The sequence below is a fragment of the Eucyclogobius newberryi genome, unplaced genomic scaffold, assembly GCF_026437365.1.
Source record: "Eucyclogobius newberryi isolate DKJ021-1_F unplaced genomic scaffold, fEucNew1.0.hap1 SCAF_16, whole genome shotgun sequence".
NCBI classification, from domain to species: domain Eukaryota; kingdom Metazoa; phylum Chordata; class Actinopteri; order Gobiiformes; family Gobiidae; genus Eucyclogobius; species Eucyclogobius newberryi.
The window spans coordinates 35256533-35283513 of record NW_027315790.1 but is presented as its reverse complement, the minus strand read 5'-3'; the positions used below and the strand labels follow the sequence as shown (position 1 = coordinate 35283513).

The following is a 26981-nucleotide window of genomic DNA, read 5'->3' as shown; positions in this document are numbered from 1 at the left end:
CCGAGACACGCCCAGAGACACGCCCAGAGACACGCCCCGAGACACGCCCAGAGACACGTCCCGAGACACGTCCAGAGACACGCCCCGAGACACGCCCAGAGACACGCCCCGAGACACGCCCAGAGACACGCCCAGAGACACGCCCAGAGACACGCCTAGAGACACGCCCCGAGACACGCCCCGGGCCCTTCTGTGCGTTTGACCCAGTTTTATTTTGTTTGCAAATTCTCGCTGTTCAATAAATCGATCAACAACAAATCAAACTTTTGTGTCAGGAAAAGAGCTCGAGATCCTCAAAGAGCCCAAAGTGAGGTCCGAGTCCAAGTCTAAGTCCGGTCCAGATCCGGTCCCAGGTCCCGGTCCAGGTCCAGGTCCAGGTCCAGGTCCAGGTCCAGTCCCGGTCTCGGTCCCGGTCCAGGTCCAGTCCCGGTCTCGGTCCAGGTCCAGTCCCGGTCCAGGTCCAGGTCCAGTCCCGGTCCCGGTCCAGGTCCAGTCCCGGTCTCGGTCCCGGTCCAGTCCCGGTCTCGGTCCCGGTCCAGGTCCAGTCCCGGTCACGGTCCAGGTCCAGGTCCAGTCCCGGTCACGGTCCAGGTCCAGGTCCAGTCCCGGTCCCAGTCCCGGTCCAGGTCCAGTCCCGGTCTCGGTCCCGGTCCAGGTCCGGTCCAGGTCCAGGTCCAGTCCCGGTCCCGGTCTCGGTCCCGGTCCCGGTCTCGGTCCCGGTCCAGGTCCAGGTCCAGTCCCGGTCCCGGTCCAGGTCCAGGTCCAGGTCCAGTCCCGGTCCCGGTCCCGGTCCCGGTCCAGTCCCGGTCCCGGTCTCGGTCCCGGTCCAGGTCCAGGTCCAGTTCCGGTCACTCGATGCTGCAGTAGATGAGGCTGGAGCTCACAGTGTTTTCTTCTTCTTCTTCTTCTTCCTGGTTCTCGTGGAGTCTCAGATGATTGGTCAGCTGCAGTTGGGACGTAAATGCCTGGTCGCAGACTGAACAGCTGAAGGAGCTGTGGTTGTGCACCTTCATGTGGTTCTGCAGGTGGTGGTTCCTGGTGAACCTGTTCCCGCAGACTGAGCAGCTGTAAGGTTTCTCTCCGGTGTGGACTCGGGTGTGGCGCTTCAGGTCCGACTGGCTCCGACATCCTTTGCCACAGAAAATGCAGACGTGACGCACTGAGCTCTTGTTGTTTCTGGGGATGGAGGGAGCGTGCGCAGCGCCCCCTGGAGGACGGCCGTCGCTGGCCTCGTGCTTGGCCTCGTGCTTGGCCTCGTGCTTGGCCTCGTGCTTGGCCTCGTGCTTGGCCTCGTGCTTGGCCTCGTGCTTGGCCTCGTGCTTGGCCTCGCAGCGGAGCGGTCGCTGTCGGCTGTGGACCGAGACGTGGCGCTGCATGTGATACGTGGATTTGAAGCCTTTGCTGCAGACGGGACAGACGAAGCTCAGGGACGACGCCCTCTTGGAGCCTGAGCGAGCGGCGGGTTTGTTCAGCGACAGCGCAGCGCCCTCTGCTGGACTGAGGCCCGCGCCGCTGCTCTTCTTCAGGCTCTTGTGCTTGGCCATGTGCCGCACCAGGTTGGCTCTGGTTTTCATGCAGATGCCGCAGACGGAGCAGCTGAAGGGCCGCTCCTCAGTGTGGACGTTCATGTGGGTCTGGAGGTGGTCCTTCCGGAAAAACCTCTTCCCACAAACTGAACAGCTGAAAGCCTCTTCCGTGTGGATCCTCATGTGCCGCTTCAGCTCGTAACTCCACTTGTACTTCTTGTCACACAATGTACAAATGTGAACGCCGTCTGAGCTCAGAGGAGCTGCAGCGGCTGGACCGGTCTGGGTCCGGTCATCCTGGCTCTGGACGTCCTGGGTCCATGTCTCGCCCTCTGTCCGGTCATCCTGGCTCTGGACGTCCTGGGTCCATGTCTCGCCCTCTGTCCGGTCATCCTGGCTCTGGACGTCCTGGGTCCATGTCTCGCCCTCTGTCCGGTCATCCTGGCTCTGGACGTCCTGGGTCCATGTCTCGCCCTCTGTCCGGTCATCCTGGCTCTGGACGTCCTGGGTCCATGTCTCGCCCTCTGTCCAGTCATCCTGGCTCTGGACGTCCTGGGTCCATGTCTCGCCCTCTGTCCGGTCATCCTGGCTCTGGACGTCCTGGGTCCACGTCTCGTCCTCTTCAGTTTTCACAGACACCGGTTTCTTCTCCTCGGACTCTGGAACACGACAGAATCAACAGTGAAGTGAAGGATAAACGGGTCCAGGTCCAGGTCCAGGACAAAAGCCGGTACCTGAAGGGGCCGTCTCCTTGTAGAGCTGCACATCGATGACGTCGCTGCCTGAAGCTTCCTCTTTAAACTGCGGCTTCGTCTCTTCTGTAAAACAACACGACGACATGTTCAAATGTGTCGCTTGGTCGTCAAGCACAGAATGAGATCATGTTACAGCCGCAAGCAGCGATGAAGGCCCTCACAACGGCCTGTCGCCTCAATTTCAATTATTTTTTTTGTTACCCACAGTACATTTTGTGCACTCCAGGGGGCGCTATAGCTGAGATCTTTCCTGTTGTTAGGGGGTGTGTCGGGGTCAATCAGAGTTTATCAGTAAAAGTGCAATCATCAAAGTGTAGCTAGGTGGCGCTGTAGTACACTTTTTTGAACTTTTGAATATTTTGTACAAAGAATAACAATTAATTAAATATGATGATGATTATTATTAATATTGTTGAAAAATAATTCCTTTTAATAAGTCTTCATAAAATATGGATCAAATTGCTTATGGCTTATTGTTATTCTAGTTGTGTTTGTCTCATTGTGTTTAAGATGGTTTTATGTCGTCTTGTGTTTGTCATGAATCCTGTTTGATCTTTGTGGATTCAGTTTGGGAGGATTGTTCCGTTCTTTTGGACATAATTGAGGTGAATAAACGATAATTAATTAATTAAGGACTAATTAATTAATTAAATAAATTATTTATATATATATATATATATATATATATATATATATATATATATATATACATACACACACACACATATATTACATATATATGTATTTTTTAATATAAATATAAGGGAGTGTCTACAGAGCCGCGGCGCGGGGCCGAAACTGCTGGGCTATTTGACCGCGCCGCGGCTCTGCAGACACGGCCTAAATATATAACTGGTCTCTACCTGGCGCACTGAGCGGCCCTTCAGAGGACCGCGGAGAAGCGGAGGCGAATGTCCAACGTGAAACTAACTTCACCGCGATCCCAAACACTGTAAATGTGTCTGATTTTATGTTACGTACCAAGTCTCTGTCCCCGGCTCTGTCCCGGGCTCTGTCCCGGGCTCTGTCCCGGGCTCTGTCCCGGGCACTGTCCCCGGCTCTGTCCCCGGCTCTGTCCACAGCTCTGTCCCCGGCTCTGTCCCCGGCTCTGCAGCAGTTGTTCCAGCAGTGTCCTCTGTCTCTCGCTCTCCTCTTCATATTCTGCTATGGTTCTCTCCAGAAGCTCAAAGATCTCCTCTGCAGCCGCAGCCAGTCGCTGCTTCACCGACTCTCTCAGCTGCACCGGGACTCGACACATTTTACACCGAGGACAGACCTGGTTTAGTCCTGGTTTAGTCCTGGTTTAGTCCTGGTTTAGACCTGGTTTAGTCCTGGTTTAGTCCTGGTTTAGTCCTGGTTTAGTCCTGGTTTAGCCCTGGTTTAGTCCTGGTTTAGTCCTGGTTTAGACCTGGTTTAGTCCTGGTTTAGACCTGGTTTAGACCTGGTTTAGTCCTGGTTTAGTCCTGGTTTAGTCCTGGTTTAGACCTGGTTTAGTCCCGGTTTAGTCCCGGTTTGGAACTGGTTTAGTCCTGGTTTAGTCCTGGTTTAGACCTGGTTTAGTCCTCGTTTAGTCCTGGTTTAGTCCTGGTTTAGTCCTGGTTTAGACCTGGTTTAGTCCTGGTTTAGTCCCGGTTTAGTCCTGGTTTAGTCCCAGTTTGGACCTGGTTTAGTCCCGGTTTAGACCTGGTTTAGTCCCAGTTTGGACCTGGTTTAGTCCCGGTTTAGACCTGGTTTAGTCCCGGTTTAGACCTAATTTAGTCCCAGTTTAGACCTGGTTTAGATTCAGGTTCAAATGAAACGATTTCAGCCCAAAACCTTTTGTTCAAGGCGCCATTTTGAGTTATTGTCACGTGACCTGTATTTACTTCCGCTGTCACTTCTTCTAGGTGAGTTTTATGGCCGTTGGCAAACTTCTGAAAGGCGCATTACTGCCACCTGCTGGTGCGGATGTGCTATTTCTGAGCGCGCCAATAACACTGTGTGAAAAAGAAAAAAACAAAACCTTGTATTCAGTTCTTCTCCTCACGCCACGTCTCAGTCATCCCAGTCCCATGAGCCTGATGAGGGTGGTGTCGTCATGGCGATGAGGGTGGTGTCGTCATGGCGATGAGGGTGGTGTCGTCATGGCGATGAGGGTGGTGTCGTCATGGCGATGAGGGTGGTGTCGTCATGGCGATGAGGGTGGTGTCGTCATGGCGATGAGGGTGGTGTCGTCATGGCGATGAGGGTGGCGTCGTCATGGCGATGAGGGTGGCGTCGTCATGGCGATGAGGGTGGCGTCGTCATGGCGATGAGGGTGGTGTCGTCATGGCGATGAGGGTGGTGTCGTCATGGCGATGAGGGTGGTGTCGTCATGGCGATGAGGGTGGCGTCGTCATGGCGATGAGGGTGGCGTCGTCATGGCGATGAGGGTGGTGTCGTCATGGCGATGAGGGTGGTGTCATGGTGGTTATGGTGATGAGGGTGGTGTCGTCATGGCGATGAGGGTGGTGTCATGGTGGTTATGGTGATGAGGGTGGTGTCGTCATGGCGATGAGGGTGGTGTCGTCATGGCGATGAGGGTGGTGTCGTCATGGCGATGAGGGTGGTGTCATGGTGGTTATGGTGATGAGGGTGGTGTCGTCATGGCGATGAGGGTGGTGTCGTCATGGCGATGAGGGTGGTGTCGTCATGGCGATGAGGGTGGTGTCATGGTGGTTATGGTGATGAGGGTGGTGTCATGGTGGTTATGGTGATGAGGGTGGTGTCGTCATGGCGATGAGGGTGGTGTCGTCATGGCGATGAGGGTGGTGTCATGGTGGTTATGGTGATGAGGGTGGTGTCGTCATGGCGATGAGGGTGGTGTCGTCATGGCGATGAGGGTGGTGTCATGGTGGTTATGGTGATGAGGGTGGTGTCGTCATGGCGATGAGGGTGGTGTCGTCATGGCGATGAGGGTGGTGTCATGGTGGTTATGGTGATGAGGGTGGTGTCGTCATGGCGATGAGGGTGGTGTCATGGTGGTTATGGTGATGAGGGTGGTGTCGTCATGGCGATGAGGGTGGTGTCGTCATGGCGATGAGGGTGGTGTCATGGTGGTTATGGTGATGAGGGTGGTGTCGTCATGGCGATGAGGGTGGTGTCGTCATGGCGATGAGGGTGGTGTCATGGTGGTTATGGTGATGAGGGTGGTGTCGTCATGGCGATGAGGGTGGTGTCGTCATGGCGATGAGGGTGGTGTCATGGTGGTTATGGTGATGAGGGTGGTGTCGTCATGGCGATGAGGGTGGTGTCATGGTGGTTATGGTGATGAGGGTGGTGTCGTCATGGCGATGAGGGTGGTGTCGTCATGGCGATGAGGGTGGTGTCGTCATGGCGATGAGGGTGGTGTCATGGTGGTTATGGTGATGAGGGTGGTGTCGTCATGGCGATGAGGGTGGTGTCGTCATGGCGATGAGGGTGGTGTCATGGTGGTTATGGTGATGAGGGTGGTGTCGTCATGGCGATGAGGGTGGTGTCGTCATGGCGATGAGGGTGGTGTCATGGTGGTTATGGCGATGAGGGTGGTGTCGTCATGGCGATGAGGGTGGTGTCATGGTGGTTATGGTGATGAGGGTGGTGTCGTCATGGCGATGAGGGTGGTGTCGTCATGGCGATGAGGGTGGTGTCATGGTGGTTATGGTGATGAGGGTGGTGTCGTCATGGCGATGAGGGTGGTGTCATGGTGGTTATGGTGATGAGGGTGGTGTCGTCATGGCGATGAGGGTGGTGTCATGGTGGTTATGGTGATGAGGGTGGTGTCGTCATGGCGATGAGGGTGGTGTCGTCATGGCGATGAGGGTGGTGTCATGGTGGTTATGGTGATGAGGGTGGTGTCGTCATGGCGATGAGGGTGGTGTCGTCATGGCGATGAGGGTGGTGTCATGGTGGTTATGGTGATGAGGGTGGTGTCGTCATGGCGATGAGGGTGGTGTCATGGTGGTTATGGTGATGAGGGTGGTGTCGTCATGGCGATGAGGGTGGTGTCGTCATGGCGATGAGGGTGGTGTCATGGTGGTTATGGTGATGAGGGTGGTGTCGTCATGGCGATGAGGGTGGTGTCGTCATGGCGATGAGGGTGGTGTCGTCATGGCGATGAGGGTGGTGTCATGGTGGTTATGGTGATGAGGGTGGTGTCGTCATGGCGATGAGGGTGGTGTCATGGTGGTTATGGTGATGAGGGTGGTGTCGTCATAGCGATGAGGGTGGTGTTGTCATGGCGATGAGGGTGGTGTCGTCATGGCGATGAGGGTGGTGTCGTCATGGCGATGAGGGTGGTGTCATGGTGGTTATGGTGATGAGGGTGGTGTCGTCATAGCGATGAGGGTGGTGTTGTCATGGCGATGAAGGTAGTGTCGTCATAGTGCTGAGGGTGGTGTTGTCATGGCGATGAAGGTGGTGTCGTCGTAGTGATGAAGGTGGTGTCGTCATAGCGATGAGGGTGGTGTTGTCATGGCGATGAAGGTAGTGTCGTCATGGCGATGAAGGTGGTGTCGTCATAGTGCTGAGGGTGGTGTTGTCATGGCGATGAAGGTGGTGTCGTCGTAGTGATGAGGGTGGTGTCGTCATAGTGCTGAGGGTGGTGTTGTCATGGCGATGAAGGTAGTGTCGTCATGGCGATGGTGGTGTCGTCATAGTGCTGAGGGTGGTGTTGTCATGGCGATGAAGGTGGTGTCGTCGTGGCGATGAAGGTGGTGTCGTCATAGTGCTGAGGGTGGTGTCGTCATGGCGATTTCAATTTCAATTTATTTTTGAAACGTCCAAAATCACAACAGTTGCCTCTGACGGCGACAGTGAAAAATGAATCAAGCGATGTCTGTGGAGCCTCTTCAGGCAGATGAGGGACATCTGTGTCCACAAGTCCTCAGGAGTGAGAAATATATAATATATATTTATATAAATATATATAATACATAATTATATATATAATACATAATTATATATATAATACATAATTATATATATATATATATATATATATACACAACCACGCTCATCTGCCTGAAGAGTGGCTCCAGCTCCAGTGTCTCCCTCACGTCTGTGAGAGTCACATCCTCCTTCACTGGAACTAACTCAGGGACATACGCTTTTGTCCCAAAGAGGTTTTTTTTGTAGTTTTTCCTGCAGAAGGAGGAGCTAAGGACAGAGGGAGGAGCTAAGGACAGAGGGAGGAGCTAAGGACAGAGGACCTGGGACATCGTCCCTCGCCACCACAGACATTGTTGATTCATTTCTCCCTGTGGCCCTCAGAGGCAACTGTTGTTGTGATTTTGGGCCTTACAAAAATAAATTGATTTGATTTGATTATATATATATATATATATAATATATGTGTATATATAATATGTGTATATATATATATATATATATATATATAAAAATATAATACATAATTATATATATATATTTATGTATATATATATATATACATATATATATACATATATATATATATATATATATATATATATATATATACATTATATATATATATATATATACATATATATTATATATATATATATTATATATATAAATAATTACAGTGTAAGAGGTGTACAAATTATTAAAATGTTGATCCAGTCAGATGAAGTATGCTTGAGAGCTTTCATTGCGCCCCCTTCTGGCCAGTAGTGAAACACACTGGTGTCTTGAGGACATAAACCTCTGAATTCAGATATTGTCCCAGTTCTGTTCTTCTAAAGTGAATTTGTCAGTTTGTCTCGGTCGAACACCAGACGCTGGATCATGTTCTGATGGATTGAGATGATTGACACTCGTCTTGTTCGGGGGATTATCTGTGATGACACTTTAAAATACTATGACTCAAGTTCAAGTAAAAAGCAGTGATGCCTCGAGTAAATAAACGTTTAATAATCCAACGACACACAAACATTTCAAAAACACATTTATGACGACGAGGAGAACGTTCAGGTGGTTTCATATCCTGCAGATGAACTGTGTGGAGTTATGGAGCATGTCTTCAACATGAGCCTGAAGCTGAGGCTGGTACCACAGGTCTGAAGACCTCCTGTCTGGTACCACAGGTCTGAAGACCTCCTGTCTGGTACCACAGGTCTGAAGACCTCCTGTCTGGTACCACAGGTCTGAAGACCTCCCGTCTGGTACCTCTGCCCAAGACACCGCGCCCCAAAGACAGCTTCAGGCCGGTGTCTCTCACGTCCTGATGGAGACACTGGAGCGGCTGGTCCTGGACCACCTCCGCTCCACCGTGAGCTCAGCCATGGACCCGCTGCAGTTTGTATATCGTCCTGGCATCGGAGTGGAGGACTCCGTCATCTCCCTGCAGCACCGCTCTCTCTCTCACCTGGAAAAGCCTGGCAGCTCTGTGAGGATCCTGTTCTTTCATCTCTCCAGCGCCTTCAACACCATCAGCTCCTGAGGGACAAGCTGGAGACGGCTGGAGTGGAGTACGACCTGCAGAGTGGATCCTGGACCACCTCACGGACCTGCAGAGTGAGGGACCTGCAGTGTGGGGGCCCTGCAGTGTGGGGGACCTGCAGTGTGGGGGCCCTGCAGTGTGGGGGACCTGCAGTGTGGGGGACCTGCAGTGTGGGGGCCCTGCAGTGTGGGTGCCCTGCAGTGTGGGGGACCTGCAGTGTGGGGGCCCTGCAGTGTGGGGGCCCTGCAGTGTGAGGGACCTGCAGTGTGGGGGACCTGCAGAGTGGGGGACCTGCAGTGTGGGGGACCAGCAGTGCGGAGGCCCCAGGGCACTGTCCTCGCGCCCTGTCTCTCCACCCTCTACACTGCAGACCTCAGACATGGACACTGTGTCCTGCAGAAGTTCTCTGACCACTCTGCCATCATGGGACTCATCACAGACGATGATGTGGAGGACAGAGGACAGAGGACTGGAGCAGGACTTTGTGGAACCTCCTCCTCATCAACGCAGAAGACCAAGGAGAGGCCACGCCCCCCTCACCAGTGAACATCCAGGGAGGGGACAGGCCACGCCCCCCTCACCAGTGAACATCCAGGGAGGGGACAGGCCACGCCCCCCTCACCAGTGAACATCCAGGGAGGGGACAGGCCACGCCCCCCTCACCAGTGAACATCCAGGGACGGGACAGGCCACGCCCCCCTCACCAGTGAACATCCAGGGACGGGACGGGCCACGCCCCCCTCACCAGTGAACATCCAGGGACGGGACGGGCCACGCCCCCCTCACCAGTGAACATCCAGGGACGGGACAGGCCACCCCCCCTCACCAGTGAACATCCAGGGACGGGACAGGCCACGCCCCCCTCACCAGTGAACATCCAGGGACGGGACAGGCCACGCCCCCCTCACCAGTGAACATCCAGGGACGGGACAGGCCACGCCCCCCTCACCAGTGAACATCCAGGGACGGGACAGGCCACGCCCCCCTCACCAGTGAACATCCAGGGACGGGACAGGCCACGCCCCCCTCACCAGTGAACATCCAGGGACGGGACAAGCCACGCCCCCCTCACCAGTGAACATCCAGGGACGGGACAAGCCACGCCCCCCTCACCAGTGAACATCCAGGGACGGGACAAGCCACGCCCCCCTCACCAGTGAACATCCAGGGACGGGACAGGCCACGCCCCCCTCACCAGTGAACATCCAGGGACGGGACAGGCCACGCCCCCCTCACCAGTGAACATCCAGGGACGGGACAGGCCACGCCCCCCTCACCAGTGAACATCCAGGGACGGGACAGGCCACGCCCCCCTCACCAGTGAACATCCAGGGACGGGACAGGCCACGCCCCCCTCACCAGTGAACATCCAGGGACGGGACAGGCCACGCCCCCCTCACCAGTGAACATCCAGGGACGGGACAAGCCACGCCCCCCTCACCAGTGAACATCCAGGGACGGGACAGGCCACGCCCCCCTCACCAGTGAACATCCAGGGACGGGACAAGCCACGCCCCCCTCACCAGTGAACATCCAGGGACGGGACAGGCCACGCCCCCCTCACCAGTGAACATCCAGGGACGGGACGGGCCACGCCCCCCCTCACCAGTGAACATCCAGGGACGGGACAGACCACGCCCCCCTCACCAGTGAACATCCAGGGACGGGACAGGCCACGCCCCCCTCACCAGTGAACATCCAGGGACGGGACAGGCCACGCCCCCCTCACCAGTGAACATCCAGGGACGGGACAGGCCACGCCCCCCTCACCAGTGAACATCCAGGGACGGGACAAGCCACGCCCCCCTCACCAGTGAACATCCAGGGACGGGACAGGCCACGCCCCCCTCACCAGTGAACATCCAGGGACGGGACAAGCCACGCCCCCCTCACCAGTGAACATCCAGGGACGGGACAAGCCACGCCCCCCTCACCAGTGAACATCCAGGGACGGGACAAGCCACGCCCCCCTCACCAGTGAACATCCAGGGACGGGACAGGCCACGCCCCCCTCACCAGTGAACATCCAGGGACGGGACGGGCCACGCCCCCCTCACCAGTGAACATCCAGGGACGGGACATTGAGACAGTGACTCATACAAGGACCTGGTGTTTCATCTGAACCACAAACTGGACTCATAACACAGACTGAACAGGAAGAGCCAGAGTCGGCTCCACCTCCTGAGGAGACTCAGGTCTTTTGGAGTGACAGGGCCGCTCCTGACAGGGCCGCTCCTGACAGGGCCGTTCCTGACAGGGCCGCTCCTGAAGACCTTCTCCGACTCTGTGGTGCATCAGCTCCTGTAGGTGTGGTCATCACAGAGGGAGAGGAAGAAGCTGGACACAGCTCCGTCCTGGACTGTCCTCTGGACTCGGTGCAGGAGGTGGGGGACAGAAGGGTCCTGGCTAAACTCACATCTATGCTGGACCATGAGTGTCGCCCCCTGCAGGACACTCTGTCCCCTGCAGGTTTTGCAGGTTTTTCCTTCCTGCTGCTGTCAGACTTTATAACAAACACTGTTAGTCCTACTGTGCAGTTACTGTCGTGACACATGTAATGGTATTTATTTATTTTTATCTTTATTATTTTCCCCTCCATCCCTTGTTGTGAAATGGGAGTTTTTGTTTATAGGAGATCTTCTACTGAGAGTGTTTTTAAACTTCCTATAAGTGATCTGTTCTTTTCTTCTGGATCTGCCTCTGTATCTTCCTGCGTTGCAACAATGGAATTTCCCCATGTGGGACAATAAAGGAATATCTTATATCGTGACCTGAAGCTTCTGTCGCTCGTGAGCAGGAAAAACCTCCCGACGATCAAACATGTTCAGCCCGAGAGTCGAGCTGAACATCTGAACACCTTTAACAGCTGAAAGGTTTGCAGTGTGAATCCTTCAGTCAGAGTAAACAGCTGAATGGTTTTCCCTGTAAGTTCTTCAGTCAGAATAAACAGCTGAAAGGTTTCCCATCAGCATGAATCCTTCCGTCACAGTGATCAGCTGAAAGGTTTGTCTGCGATTCTCCACTGCCCCCTGGAGGCGCGCTGGCTGCACTGCTCTTGTCCTCAGGGTGAACGTCCATGTGCTTCTTCAGACTTTCTGGTCGAGAAAAACTCCTCCCACAGACTGAGCAGCTGAAAGGTCTCTCTCCTGTGTGGACGCTCATGTGACGTCTCAGATGGTTTCTGCTTCTAAATGCTTTTCCACAGATCTGACATGTGTTTCCGCTGCCCCCTGCAGGCGCTCGGCCGGTATGGGTGGTCATGTGACCTCTAAGAGCGTCTTTACGAGAAAAACTCCTCCCACAGAACAAACAGCTGAAAGGTTTCTCTCCCGTGTGAACTCTCATGTGTCGCTTCAGCTGCCACTCCACCCTGAAGCCTTTGGCACAGAACAAGCAGAAGTGACGCAGAGCGCCTCCTGGAGGAGGCGCAGGAACTGCAGCAAGCTCAGGACATGCCGGGGTCTGGTTGTCGTGGATCTGGTTGTCGTGGATCTGGTTGTCGTGGATCTGGTTGTCGTGGGTCTGGTTGTCGTGGATCTGGTTGTCGTGGATCTGGTTGTCGTGGATCTGGTTGTCGTGGGTCTGGTTGTCGTGGATCTGGTTGTCGTGGATCTGGTTGTCGTGGGTCTGGTTGTCGTGGATCTGGTTGTCGTGGATCTGGTTGTCGTGGATCTGGTTGTCGTGGATCTGGTTGTCGTGGGTCTGGTTGTCGTGGATCTGGTTGTCGTGGATCTGGTTGTCGTGGATCTGGTTGTCGTGGATCTGGTTGTCGTGGATCTGGTTGTCGTGGATCTGGTTGTCGTGGATCTGGTTGTCGTGGGTCTGGTTGTCGTGGATCTGGTTGTCGTGGATCTGGTTGTCGTGGGTCTGGTTGTCGTGGATCTGGTTGTCGTGGATCTGGTTGTCGTGGATCTGGTTGTCGTGGATCTGGTTGTCGTGGATCTGGTTGTCGTGGATCTGGTTGTCGTGGATCCATGTGTCTTCAGTCTTCACAGACACGTCTCGCTCCTCCTCAGACTCTGGAACACAGTCGCTGTCATTAAGATCCCATATCACGCCATTTTTCCCGTTTTGTATTCTAACCTCAGGGTAAATATGATAATTATAAGTGTTGAGCAACACCCATAACATAATAGTTATAAAATATCTCCCATATCTTGGACCCTGCAGACTGCTTAGTTTGAGATTTGCCCCCAGAAGAGTGAACCGCCTCCCCCGCCCGACCAATGACGTCTCAGCTTGAGCGCGTGTCCTGCCCACCCCGTGATGTAGCGTGGAGACGGAGGAGGTGTAAACAGAGGCCGCTACACGGCACATGACACAGCGGCACATGACACAGCGGCACATGACACAGCGGCACATGACACAGCGGCACATGACACAGCGGCACATGACACAGCGGCACATGACACAGCGGCACATGACACAGCGGCACATGACACAGCGGCACATGACACAGCGGCACATGACACAGCGGCACATGACACAGCGGCACATGACACAGCGGCACATGTCACAGCGGCACATGACACAGCGGCACATGACACAGCGGCACATGTCACAGCGGCACATGTCACAGCGGCACATGTCACAGCGGCACATGACACAGCGGCACATGACACAGCGGCACATGTCACAGCGGCACATGACACAGCGGCACATGACACAGCGGCACATGTCAGCGGCACATGACACAGCGGCACATGACACAGCGGCACATGACACAGCGGCACATGACACAGCGGCACATGTCACAGCGGCACATGACACAGCGGCACATGTCAGCGGCACATGACACAGCGGCACATGACACAGCGGCACATGACACAGCGGCACATGTCACAGCGGCACATGACACAGCGGCACATGACACAGCGGCACATGACACAGCGGCACATGTCACAGCGGCACATGACACAGCGGCACATGACACAGCGGCACATGTCACAGCGGCACATGTCACAGCGGCACATGACACAGCGGCACATGACACAGCGGCACATGTCAGCGGCACATGACACAGCGGCACATGACACAGCGGCACATGTCACAGCGGCACATGTCACAGCGGCACATGACACAGCGGCACATGACACAGCGGCACATGTCACAGCGGCACATGTCACAGCGGCACATGTCACAGCGGCACATGACACAGCGGCACATGACACAGCGGCACATGACACAGCGGCACATGACACAGCGGCACATGACACAGCGGCACATGACACAGCGGCACATGACACAGCGGCACATGACACAGCGGCACATGACACAGCGGCACATGACACAGCGGCACATGACACAGCGGCACATGTCACAGCGGCACATGACACAGCGGCACATGACACAGCGGCACATGACACAGCGGCACATGACACAGCGGCACATGACACAGCGGCACATGACACAGCGGCACATGACACAGCGGCACATGACACAGCGGCACATGACACAGCGGCACATGTCACAGCGGCACATGTCACAGCGGCACATGACACAGCGGCACATGACACAGCGGCACATGTCACAGCGGCACATGTCACAGCGGCACATGTCACAGCGGCACATGACACAGCGGCACATGACACAGCGGCACATGACACAGCGGCACATGACACAGCGGCACATGTCACAGCGGCACATGTCACAGCGGCACATGACACAGCGGCACATGACACAGCGGCACATGACACAGCGGCACATGACACAGCGGCACATGACACAGCGGCACATGTCACAGCGGCACATGACACAGCGGCACATGACACAGCGGCACATGTCACAGCGGCACATGACACAGCGGCACATGACACAGCAGCACATGTCAGCGGCACATGACACAGCGGCACATGTCACAGCGGCACATGTCACAGCGGCACATGTCACAGCGGCACATGTCACAGCGGCACATGACACAGCGGCACATGACACAGCGGCACATGACACAGCGGCACATGACACAGCGGCACATGACACAGCGGCACATGACACAGCGGCACATGACACAGCGGCACATGTCAGCGGCACATGACACAGCGGCACATGACACAGCGGCACATGACACAGCGGCACATGACACAGCGGCACATGTCAGCGGCACATGACACAGCGGCACATGACACAGCGGCACATGTCACAGCGGCACATGTCACAGCGGCACATGTCACAGCGGCACATGACACAGCGGCACATGACACAGCGGCACATGACACAGCGGCACATGTCAGCGGCACATGACACAGCGGCACATGACACAGCGGCACATGACACAGCGGCACATGACACAGCGGCACACGAAACAGCGGCACACGACACAGCGGCACATGTCAGCGGCACACGACACAGCGGCACATGTCAGCGGCACATGACACAGCGGCACATGACACAGCGGCACACGACACAGCGGCACATGTCAGCGGCACACGACACAGCGGCACATGTCAGCGGCACATGACACAGCGGCACATGACACAGCGGCACATGAAACAGCGGCACACGAAACAGCGGCACACGACACAGCGGCACACGACACAGCGGCACATGTCAGCGGCACACGACACAGCGGCACATGTCAGCGGCACATGACACAGCGGCACATGTCACAGCGGCACATGACACAGCGGCACATGACACAGCGGCACATGACACAGCGGCACATGACACAGCGGCACACGACACAGCGGCACACGACACAGCGGCACACGACACAGCGGCACATGACACAGCGGCACACGACACAGCGGCACACGACACAGCGGCACATGTCAGCGGCACACGACACAGCGGCACATGTCAGCGGCACATGACACAGCGGCACATGACACAGCGGCACATGAAACAGCGGCACACGAAACAGCGGCACACGACACAGCGGCACACGACACAGCGGCACATGTCAGCGGCACACGACACAGCGGCACATGTCAGCGGCACATGACACAGCGGCACATGACACAGCGGCACATGACACAGCGGCACATGTCACAGCGGCACATGTCACAGCGGCACATGACACAGCGGCACATGTCAGCGGCACACGACACAGCGGCACATGTCAGCGGCACATGACACAGCGGCACATGACACAGCGGCACATGAAACAGCGGCACACGAAACAGCGGCACACGACACAGCGGCACACGACACAGCGGCACATGTCAGCGGCACACGACACAGCGGCACATGTCAGCGGCACATGACACAGCGGCACATGACACAGCGGCACGTGTCAGCGGCACATGTCAGCGGCACATGACACAGCGGCACATGACACAGCGGCACATGACACAGCGGCACATGACACAGCGGCACATGACACAGCGGCACATGTCAGCGGCACATGACACAGCGGCACATGACACAGCGGCACATGACACAGCGGCACATGACACAGCGGCACATGACAGCGGCACATGACACAGCGGCACATGACACAGCGGCACATGTCAGCGGCACATGTCAGCGGCACATGTCAGCGGCACATGTCAGCGGCACATGACACAGCGGCACATGACACAGCGGCACATGACACAGCGGCACATGACACAGCGGCACATGTCAGCGGCACATGACACAGCGGCACATGTCACAGCGGCACATGACACAGCGGCACATGACACAGCGGCACATGACACAGCGGCACATGACACAGCGGCACATGTCACAGCGGCACATGTCAGCGGCACATGTCAGCGGCACATGTCAGCGGCACATGTCAGCGGCACATGACACAGCGGCACATGACACAGCGGCACATGTCAGCGGCACATGACACAGCGGCACATGACACAGCGGAACATGACACAGCGGCACATGACACAGCGGCACATGTCAGCGGCAATTGTCAGCGGCACATGTCAGCGGCACATGACACAGCGGCACATGACACAGCGGCACATGACACAGCGGCACATGTCAGCGGCACATGTCAGCGGCACATGACACAGCGGCACATGACACAGCGGCACATGACACAGCGGCACATGACACAACGGCACATGACACAGCGGCACATGTCAGCGGCACATGACACAGCGGCACATGTCAGCGGCACATGACACAGCGGCACATGTCAGCGGCACATGACACAGCGGCACAAGTCAGCGGCACACGAAACAGCGGCACACGACACAGCGGCACACGACACAGCGGCACACGACACAGCGGCACACGACACAGCGGCACACGACACAGCGGCACATGTCAGCGGCATATGTCAGCGGCACATGACACAGCGGCACATGACACAGCGGCACATGACACAGCGGCACATGACACAGCGGCACATGACACAGCGGCACGTGTCAGCGGCACGTGTCAGCGGCACGTGTCAGCGGCACATGACACAGCGGCACGTGTCAGCGGCACATGTCAGCGGCACATGACACAGCGGCACATGACACAGCGGCACATGTCACAGCGGCACATGACACAGCGGCACATGTCACAGCGGCACATGACACAGCGGCACATGACACAGCGGCACATGACACAGCGGCACATGACACAGCGGCACATGACACAGCGGCACATGACACAGCGGCACATGTCACAGCGGCACAAGTCAGCGGCACACGAAACAGCGGCACACGACACAGCGGCACATGACACAGCGGCACATGTCAGCGGCAATTGTCAGCGGCACATGTCAGCGGCACATGACACAGCGGCACATGACACAGCGGCACATGACACAGCGGCACATGTCAGCGGCACATGTCAGCGGCACATGACACAGCGGCACATGACACAGCGGCACATGACACAGCGGCACATGACACAACGGCACATGACACAGCGGCACATGTCAGCGGCACATGACACAGCGGCACATGTCAGCGGCACATGACACAGCGGCACATGTCAGCGGCACATGACACAGCGGCACAAGTCAGCGGCACACGAAACAGCGGCACACGACACAGCGGCACACGACACAGCGGCACACGACACAGCGGCACACGACACAGCGGCACACGACACAGCGGCACATGTCAGCGGCATATGTCAGCGGCACATGACACAGCGGCACATGACACAGCGGCACATGACACAGCGGCACATGACACAGCGGCACATGACACAGCGGCACGTGTCAGCGGCACGTGTCAGCGGCACGTGTCAGCGGCACATGACACAGCGGCACGTGTCAGCGGCACATGTCAGCGGCACATGACACAGCGGCACATGACACAGCGGCACATGTCACAGCGGCACATGACACAGCGGCACATGACACAGCGGCACATGACACAGCGGCACATGACACAGCGGCACATGACACAGCGGCACATGACACAGCGGCACATGTCAGCGGCACATGACACAGCGGCACATGACACAGCGGCACGTGTCAGCGGCACATGTCAGCGGCACATGACACAGCGGCACATGACACAGCGGCACATGACACAGCGGCACATGACACAGCGGCACATGACACAGCGGCACATGTCAGCGGCACATGACACAGCGGCACATGACACAGCGGCACATGACACAGCGGCACATGACACAGCGGCACATGACAGCGGCACATGACACAGCGGCACATGACACAGCGGCACATGTCAGCGGCACATAACACAGCGGCACATGTCAGCGGCACATGTCAGCGGCACATGTCAGCGGCACATGACACAGCGGCACATGACACAGCGGCACATGACACAGCGGCACATGACACAGCGGCACATGTCAGCGGCACATGACACAGCGGCACATGTCACAGCGGCACATGACACAGCGGCACATGACACAGCGGCACATGACACAGCGGCACATGACACAGCGGCACATGTCACAGCGGCACATGTCAGCGGCACATGTCAGCGGCACATGTCAGCGGCACATGTCAGCGGCACATGACACAGCGGCACATGTCAGCGGCACATGTCAGCGGCACATGACACAGCGGCACATGACACAGCGGAACATGACACAGCGGCACATGACACAGCGGCACATGTCAGCGGCAATTGTCAGCGGCACATGTCAGCGGCACATGACACAGCGGCACATGACACAGCGGCACATGACACAGCGGCACATGTCAGCGGCACATGTCAGCGGCACATGACACAGCGGCACATGACACAGCGGCACATGACACAGCGGCACATGACACAACGGCACATGACACAGCGGCACATGTCAGCGGCACATGACACAGCGGCACATGTCAGCGGCACATGACACAGCGGCACATGTCAGCGGCACATGACACAGCGGCACAAGTCAGCGGCACACGAAACAGCGGCACACGACACAGCGGCACACGACACAGCGGCACACGACACAGCGGCACACGACACAGCGGCACACGACACAGCGGCACATGTCAGCGGCATATGTCAGCGGCACATGACACAGCGGCACATGACACAGCGGCACATGACACAGCGGCACATGACACAGCGGCACATGACACAGCGGCACGTGTCAGCGGCACGTGTCAGCGGCACGTGTCAGCGGCACATGACACAGCGGCACGTGTCAGCGGCACATGTCAGCGGCACATGACACAGCGGCACATGACACAGCGGCACATGTCACAGCGGCACATGACACAGCGGCACATGTCACAGCGGCACATGACACAGCGGCACATGACACAGCGGCACATGACACAGCGGCACATGACACAGCGGCACATGACACAGCGGCACATGACACAGCGGCACATGTCACAGCGGCACAAGTCAGCGGCACACGAAACAGCGGCACACGACACAGCGGCACATGACACAGCGGCACATGTCAGCGGCAATTGTCAGCGGCACATGTCAGCGGCACATGACACAGCGGCACATGACACAGCGGCACATGACACAGCGGCACATGTCAGCGGCACATGTCAGCGGCACATGACACAGCGGCACATGACACAGCGGCACATGACACAGCGGCACATGACACAACGGCACATGACACAGCGGCACATGTCAGCGGCACATGACACAGCGGCACATGTCAGCGGCACATGACACAGCGGCACATGTCAGCGGCACATGACACAGCGGCACAAGTCAGCGGCACACGAAACAGCGGCACACGACACAGCGGCACACGACACAGCGGCACACGACACAGCGGCACACGACACAGCGGCACACGACACAGCGGCACATGTCAGCGGCATATGTCAGCGGCACATGACACAGCGGCACATGACACAGCGGCACATGACACAGCGGCACATGACACAGCGGCACGTGTCAGCGGCACGTGTCAGCGGCACGTGTCAGCGGCACATGACACAGCGGCACGTGTCAGCGGCACATGTCAGCGGCACATGACACAGCGGCACATGACACAGCGGCACATGTCACAGCGGCACATGACACAGCGGCACATGTCACAGCGGCACATGACACAGCGGCACATGACACAGCGGCACATGACACAGCGGCACATGACACAGCGGCACATGACACAGCGGCACATGACACAGCGGCACATGTCACAGCGGCACAAGTCAGCGGCACACGAAACAGCGGCACACGACACAGCGGCACACGACACAGCGGCACACGACACAGCGGCACACGACACAGCGGCACACGACACAGCGGCACATGTCAGCGGCATATGTCAGCGGCACATGACACAGCGGCACATGACACAGCGGCACATGACACAGCGGCACATGACACAGCGGCACATGACACAGCGGCACATGACACAGCGGCACGTGTCAGCGGCACATGACACAGCGGCACGTGTCAGCGGCACATGACACAGCGGCACGTGTCAGCGGCACATGTCAGCGGCACATGTCAGCGGCACATGTCAGCGGCACATGACACAGCGGCACATGACACAGCGGCACATGACACAGCGGCACATGACACAGCGGCACATGACACAGCGGCACATGACACAGCGACACATGTCAGCGGCACATGACACAGCGGCACATGACACAGCGGCACATGACACAGCGGCACATGACACAGCGGCACATGACACAGCGGCACATGTCACAGCGGCACATGACACAGCGGCACATGTCAGCGGCACACGAAACAGCGGCACACGAAACAGCGGCACACGACACAGCGGCACACGACACAGCGGCACACGACACAGCGGCACACGACACAGCGGCACACGACACAGCGGCACACGACACAGCGGCACACGACACAGCGGCACATGTCAGCGGCACATGACACAGCGGCACATGTCAGCGGCACATGACAGCGGCACATGACACAGCGGCACATGTCAGCGGCACATGACACAGCGGCACATGTCAGCGGCACATGACACAGCGGCACATGACACAGCGGCACATGTCACAGCGGCACATGACACAGCGGCACATGTCAGCGGCACATGACACAGCGGCACATGTCAGCGGCACATGTCAGCGGCACATGTCAGCGGCACATGTCAGCGGCACATGTCAGCGGCACATGTCAGCGGCACATGTCAGCGGCACATGACACAGCGGCACATGTCAGCGGCACATGTCAGCGGCACATGACACAGCGGCACATGACACAGCGGCACATGACACAGCGGCACATGTCAGCGGCACATGTCAGCGGCACATGTCAGCGGCACATGACACAGCGGCACATGACACAGCGGCACATGACACAGCGGCACATGTCAGCGGCACATGTCAGCGGCACATGACACAGCGGCACATGACACAGCGGCACATGACACAGCGGCACATGACACAACGGCACATGACACAGCGGCACATGTCAGCGGCACATGACACAGCGGCACATGTCAGCGGCACATGACACAGCGGCACATGTCAGCGGCACATGTCAGCGGCACATGACACAGCGGCACAAGTCAGCGGCACACGAAACAGCGGCACACGACACAGCGGCACACGACACAGCGGCACACGACACAGCGGCACACGACACAGCGGCACACGACACAGCGGCACATGTCAGCGGCATATGTCAGCGGCACATGACACAGCGGCACATGACACAGCGGCACATGACACAGCGGCACATGACACAGCGGCACATGACACAGCGGCACATGACACAGCGGCACGTGTCAGCGGCACGTGTCAGCGGCACGTGTCAGCGGCACATGACACAGCGGCACGTGTCAGCGGCACATGTCAGCGGCACATGACACAGCGGCACATGACACAGCGGCACATGTCACAGCGGCACATGACACAGCGGCACATGTCACAGCGGCACATGACACAGCGGCACATGACACAGCGGCACATGACACAGCGGCACATGACACAGCGGCACATGACACAGCGGCACATGACACAGCGGCACATGACACAGCGGCACATGTCACAGCGGCACAAGTCAGCGGCACACGAAACAGCGGCACACGACACAGCGGCACACGACACAGCGGCACACGACACAGCGGCACACGACACAGCGGCACACGACACAGCGGCACACGACACAGCGGCACACGACACAGCGGCACACGACACAGCGGCACATGACACAGCGGCACATGACACAGCGGCACGTGTCAGCGGCACATGACACAGCGGCACGTGTCAGCGGCACATGACACAGCGGCACGTGTCAGCGGCACATGTCAGCGGCACATGTCAGCGGCACATGTCAGCGGCACATGTCAGCGGCACATGACACAGCGGCACATGACACAGCGGCACATGACACAGCGGCACATGACACAGCGGCACATGACACAGCGGCACATGACACAGCGGCACATGACACAGCGGCACATGACACAGCGACACATGTCAGCGGCACATGACACAGCGGCACATGACACAGCGGCACATGACACAGCGGCACATGACACAGCGGCACATGACACAGCGGCACATGTCACAGCGGCACATGACACAGCGGCACATGTCAGCGGCACACGAAACAGCGGCACACGAAACAGCGGCACACGACACAGCGGCACACGACACAGCGGCACACGACACAGCGGCACACGACACAGCGGCACACGACACAGCGGCACACGACACAGCGGCACATGTCAGCGGCACATGTCAGCGGCACATGACACAGCGGCACATGTCAGCGGCACATGACAGCGGCACATGACACAGCGGCACATGTCAGCGGCACATGACAGCGGCACATGACACAGCGGCACATGTCAGCGGCACATGACACAGCGGCACATGACACAGCGGCACATGTCACAGCGGCACATGACACAGCGGCACATGTCAGCGGCACATGACACAGCGGCACATGTCAGCGGCACATGTCAGCGGCACATGTCAGCGGCACATGTCAGCGGCACATGTCAGCGGCACATGTCAGCGGCACATGTCAGCGGCACATGTCAGCGGCACATGTCAGCGGCACATGACACAGCGGCACATGACACAGCGGCACATGTCAGCGGCACATGTCAGCGGCACATGACACAGCGGCACATGTCACAGCGGCACATGTCAGCGGCACATAACACAGCGGCACATGTCAGCGGCACATGACACAGCGGCACATGTCAGCGGCACATGTCAGCGGCACATGTCAGCGGCACATGACACAGCGGCACATGACACAGCGGCACATGTCAGCGGCACATGACACAGCGGCACATGTCAGCGGCACAGCGGCACATGTCAGCGGCACATGACACAGCGGCACATGACACAGCGGCACATGACACAGCGGCACATGTCAGCGGCACATGACACAGCGGCACATGACACAGCGGCACATGTCAGAGGCACATGGCACAGCGGCACATGACACAGCGGCACATGTCAGCGGCACATGTCAGCGGCACATGTCAGCGGCACATGACACAGCGGCACATGACACAGCGGCACATGTCAGCGGCACATGACACAGCGGCACATGACACAGCGGCACATGTCAGCGGCACATGACACAGCGGCACATGACACAGCGGCACATGTCAGCGGCACATGTCAGCGGCACATGTCAGCGGCACATGTCAGCGGCACATGTCAGCGGCACATGTCAGCGGCACATGTCAGCGGCACATGACACAGCGGCACATGACACAGCGGCACATGTCAGCGGCACATGTCAGCGGCACATGACACAGCGGCACATGTCACAGCGGCACATGTCAGCGGCACATAACACAGCGGCACATGTCAGCGGCACATGACACAGCGGCACATGTCAGCGGCACATGTCAGCGGCACATGTCAGCGGCACATGACACAGCGGCACATGACACAGCGGCACATGTCACAGCGGCACATGACACAGCGGCACATGACACAGCGGCACATGTCAGAGGCACATGACACAGCGGCACATGACACAGCGGCACATGTCAGCGGCACAGCGGCACATGTCAGCGGCACATGACACAGCGGCACATGACACAGCGGCACATGACACAGCGGCACATGACACAGCGGCACATGACACAGCGGCACATGACACAGCGGCACATGTCAGAGGCACATGGCACAGCGGCACATGACACAGCGGCACATGTCAGCGGCACATGTCAGCGGCACATGTCAGCGGCACATGACACAGCGGCACATGACACAGCGGCACATGTCAGCGGCACATGACACAGCGGCACATGACACAGCGGCACATGTCAGCGGCACATGACACAGCGGCACATGACACAGCGGCACATGTCAGCGGCACATGACACAGCGGCACATGTCAGCGGCACATGACACAGCGGCACATGTCAGCGGCACATGACACAGCGGCACATGACACATGACACAGCAGCGTTGGAACTAAAAAGTGGCGTCTGAAGCGAACTTGGCCTAAATAGCCGCGGTTCCTGTTGAGCGCGGGGGCGGGGGGCGTGTCACAGGTGCAGAGTGCTTCCTGGAGGAGGGGCTGAAACAGGGAAGCTGCATAACTCACCAGGATGACTCATCCTGGTGAAAAGCCCCCGTTCGTCTGCTCATCCGAGGAGAAGGAGAGAGACTGTTCTCTAGCTAAAGATGCAGGAATCAATCAAAAAGCACTTTGTGCTCATAATGAGGACCATTAGCACCGTGAAGGTTAAACGCTCTGGAAAGTCCATCTGACATGACATAGAACCTTTAAGTCAAACAGTTAGTTATAGTTTGTGAATCACTGAACTAAACATTAGGCTGAAGACATGAGTTTGTCTTGAGTAATTATGCACGTTTTAATCGAGTAGAGTTCAGACTTTAGTGGAAGACATACGTTTGTGATCAATGGCAATAAGAGAAAGTCTATATCCTCTTCAGGCCCTGGTTCCAGCGGCAGTGAAAGTTCAGATCTTCACTTCTCGTTCCGTTCACTTTCTGAAATAGCCGAGTTTGTCTCAAATAAAAGCTGCGAGTTCAAGAGTGACACATTCAACCAAGATCCATCAATATCAGGAGAAAGTTAAAGCCAGACTTTAGTTTTATTAAAGGTGGAATGGACGATTTTTTTCAGCAAATTTTTTATCATATTTCCTTGTGTCGTGGATAAATCATTAGTCCTGCCACGTGTCAATCATAAAACGCACCTGTCGCTCACCTGCAGCCGCGTCAGGCTCGTCCCCACGTTTCCGCGTGCGTAAGCGCATGGATCTATCGTAATATAGTTCCCTCAGTGTACGGGGCAAAATGAAGACGGAGAAAGACAGTTGGAGCTGACGCAGAAGTGGACTGAAATCTACGGGAGACGAGAGATGTGATGTGATCCGTCGCGCTAATAAACAAACGCACGTGTGTGTTGTATCAGTCCACACGGGGGAGTGGCATGTGCACGGGGGAGAGGCATGAGCACGGGGGAGTGGCATGAGCACGGGGGAGTGGCCTGAGCACGGGGGAGTGGCATGAGCACGGGGGAGTGGCATGTGCACGGGGGAGTGGCATGAGCACTTCCGCCTGCGTTCTCAAATCGCTGAAAAATCGTCCATTGCGCCTTTAAGAACCAAAGACCTCACCTGTCCCGAGGCTCTGTCCCCGGCTCTGTCCCCGGCTCTGTCCCCGGCTCTGTCCCGGGCTCTGTCCCGGGCTCTGTCCACAGCTCTGTCCCCGGCTCTGTCCCCGGCTCTGCAACAGTTGTTCCAGCAGTGTCCTCTGTCTCTCGCTCTCCTCTTCATATTCTGCTATGGTTCTCTCCAGAAGCTCAAAGATCTCCTCTGCAGCCGCAGCCAGTCGCTGCTTCACCGACTCTCTCAGCTGCACCGGGACTCGACACATTTTACACCGAGGACAGACCTGGTTTAGTCCTGGTTTAGTCCTGGTTTAGACCTGGTTTAGACCTGGTTTAGTCCTGGTTTAGTCCTGGTTTAGTCCTGGTTTAGACCTGGTTTAGACCTGGTTTAGACCTGGTTTAGACCTGGTTTAGTCCTGGTTTAGTCCTGGTTTAGTCCTGGTTTAGACCTGGTTTAGTCCTGGTTTAGACCTGGTTTAGACCTGGTTTAGTCCTGGTTTAGACCTGGTTTAGTCCTGGTTTAGTCCTGGTTTAGTCCTGGTTTAGACCTGGTTTAGTCCTGGTTTAGACCTGGTTTAGTCCTGGTTTAGTCCTGGTTTAGTCCTGGTTTAGCCCTGGTTTAGTCCTGGTTTAGTCCGGGTTTAGTCCTGGTTTAGTCCTGTATAATACAACTTAATTGTTTCTAGAGAAATGAGTCTGATAAGTCTAAAATCTTCTCTAAAGATTCGTTTGCGGCGCCATTTTGAAACGTCCTTCGCTTCCACCGTCACTTCCGGCTTGTTACTAGTCAATATAAAATCACGTAAAATTGTTACTTCAAAGTAAAGTTTTCATTTGTCTTGGCCGTCCCAGTGTTTTTGTCTCAGAGCTAAAGGCTAACACACATTAGCTTAAAAATAAAATTTCTACAATGGAACACGCCTGGACGAATGAGGGATTACACCGACTTAAAAATAAAACACACAAGCTTGATAAAAGTTCATAGAATATTTTTGTTGAGTTCAGTTTGTGCTGTTATTTGCACATTTATGACATTTATTGTGCGTTAGCGCCTCAAACACTCTTCAGATCTGTAGAACATTAGGTGTTTTCTCTTTCCACGCGGTTGTCAGAAATGCGTCACCTGCAGCAGTTGTCCACCAGGAGGCGCCACCTGAGTTTGCTTAGATCAATCCCAGTGGACACTTCTTTTGGACAGTGTTATGGGACAAACCGTGTAGAACTATTGTGCGTTTCCACTCCTGTCATGTTTTTTATGTAAACATTTCTGATTTATTCTTTAAAAGAGTGAAAGTTATGATGAAATAAAATGAGAGTAACATGTTATTCCGTGATCATTTTCATCCTTTTATTCTTTATTTTTCTCAGATTAAGCAACATTCACAGGGCATTCGCAGATGTCCCAGAG

General features: G+C 56.4%; 1 protein-coding gene across 2 annotated transcripts; it reads right to left on the bottom strand.

Moving 5' to 3' along the window:
- Nucleotides 1-10810: 10810 nt before the first annotated feature.
- On the bottom strand, nucleotides 10811-26074 carry LOC140362248 (uncharacterized). Of its 2 annotated transcripts, none has more exons than XM_072448348.1 (2): nucleotides 25576-26074; nucleotides 10811-12713 (listed from the first exon to the last, which is right to left on the bottom strand). In XM_072448348.1, the coding sequence occupies exons 1-2, from the start codon at nucleotides 25837-25839 to the stop codon at nucleotides 11640-11642; spliced, it is 1338 nt and encodes a 445-aa protein (XP_072304449.1). In that variant the 5' UTR covers nucleotides 25840-26074; the 3' UTR covers nucleotides 10811-11639. The 2 variants fall into 2 exon arrangements, with proteins under 2 accessions (XP_072304449.1, XP_072304448.1); XM_072448347.1 differs by having other exon boundaries at nucleotides 10811-12721; nucleotides 25581-26073.
- Between the last annotated feature and the right edge of the window lie 907 nt (nucleotides 26075-26981).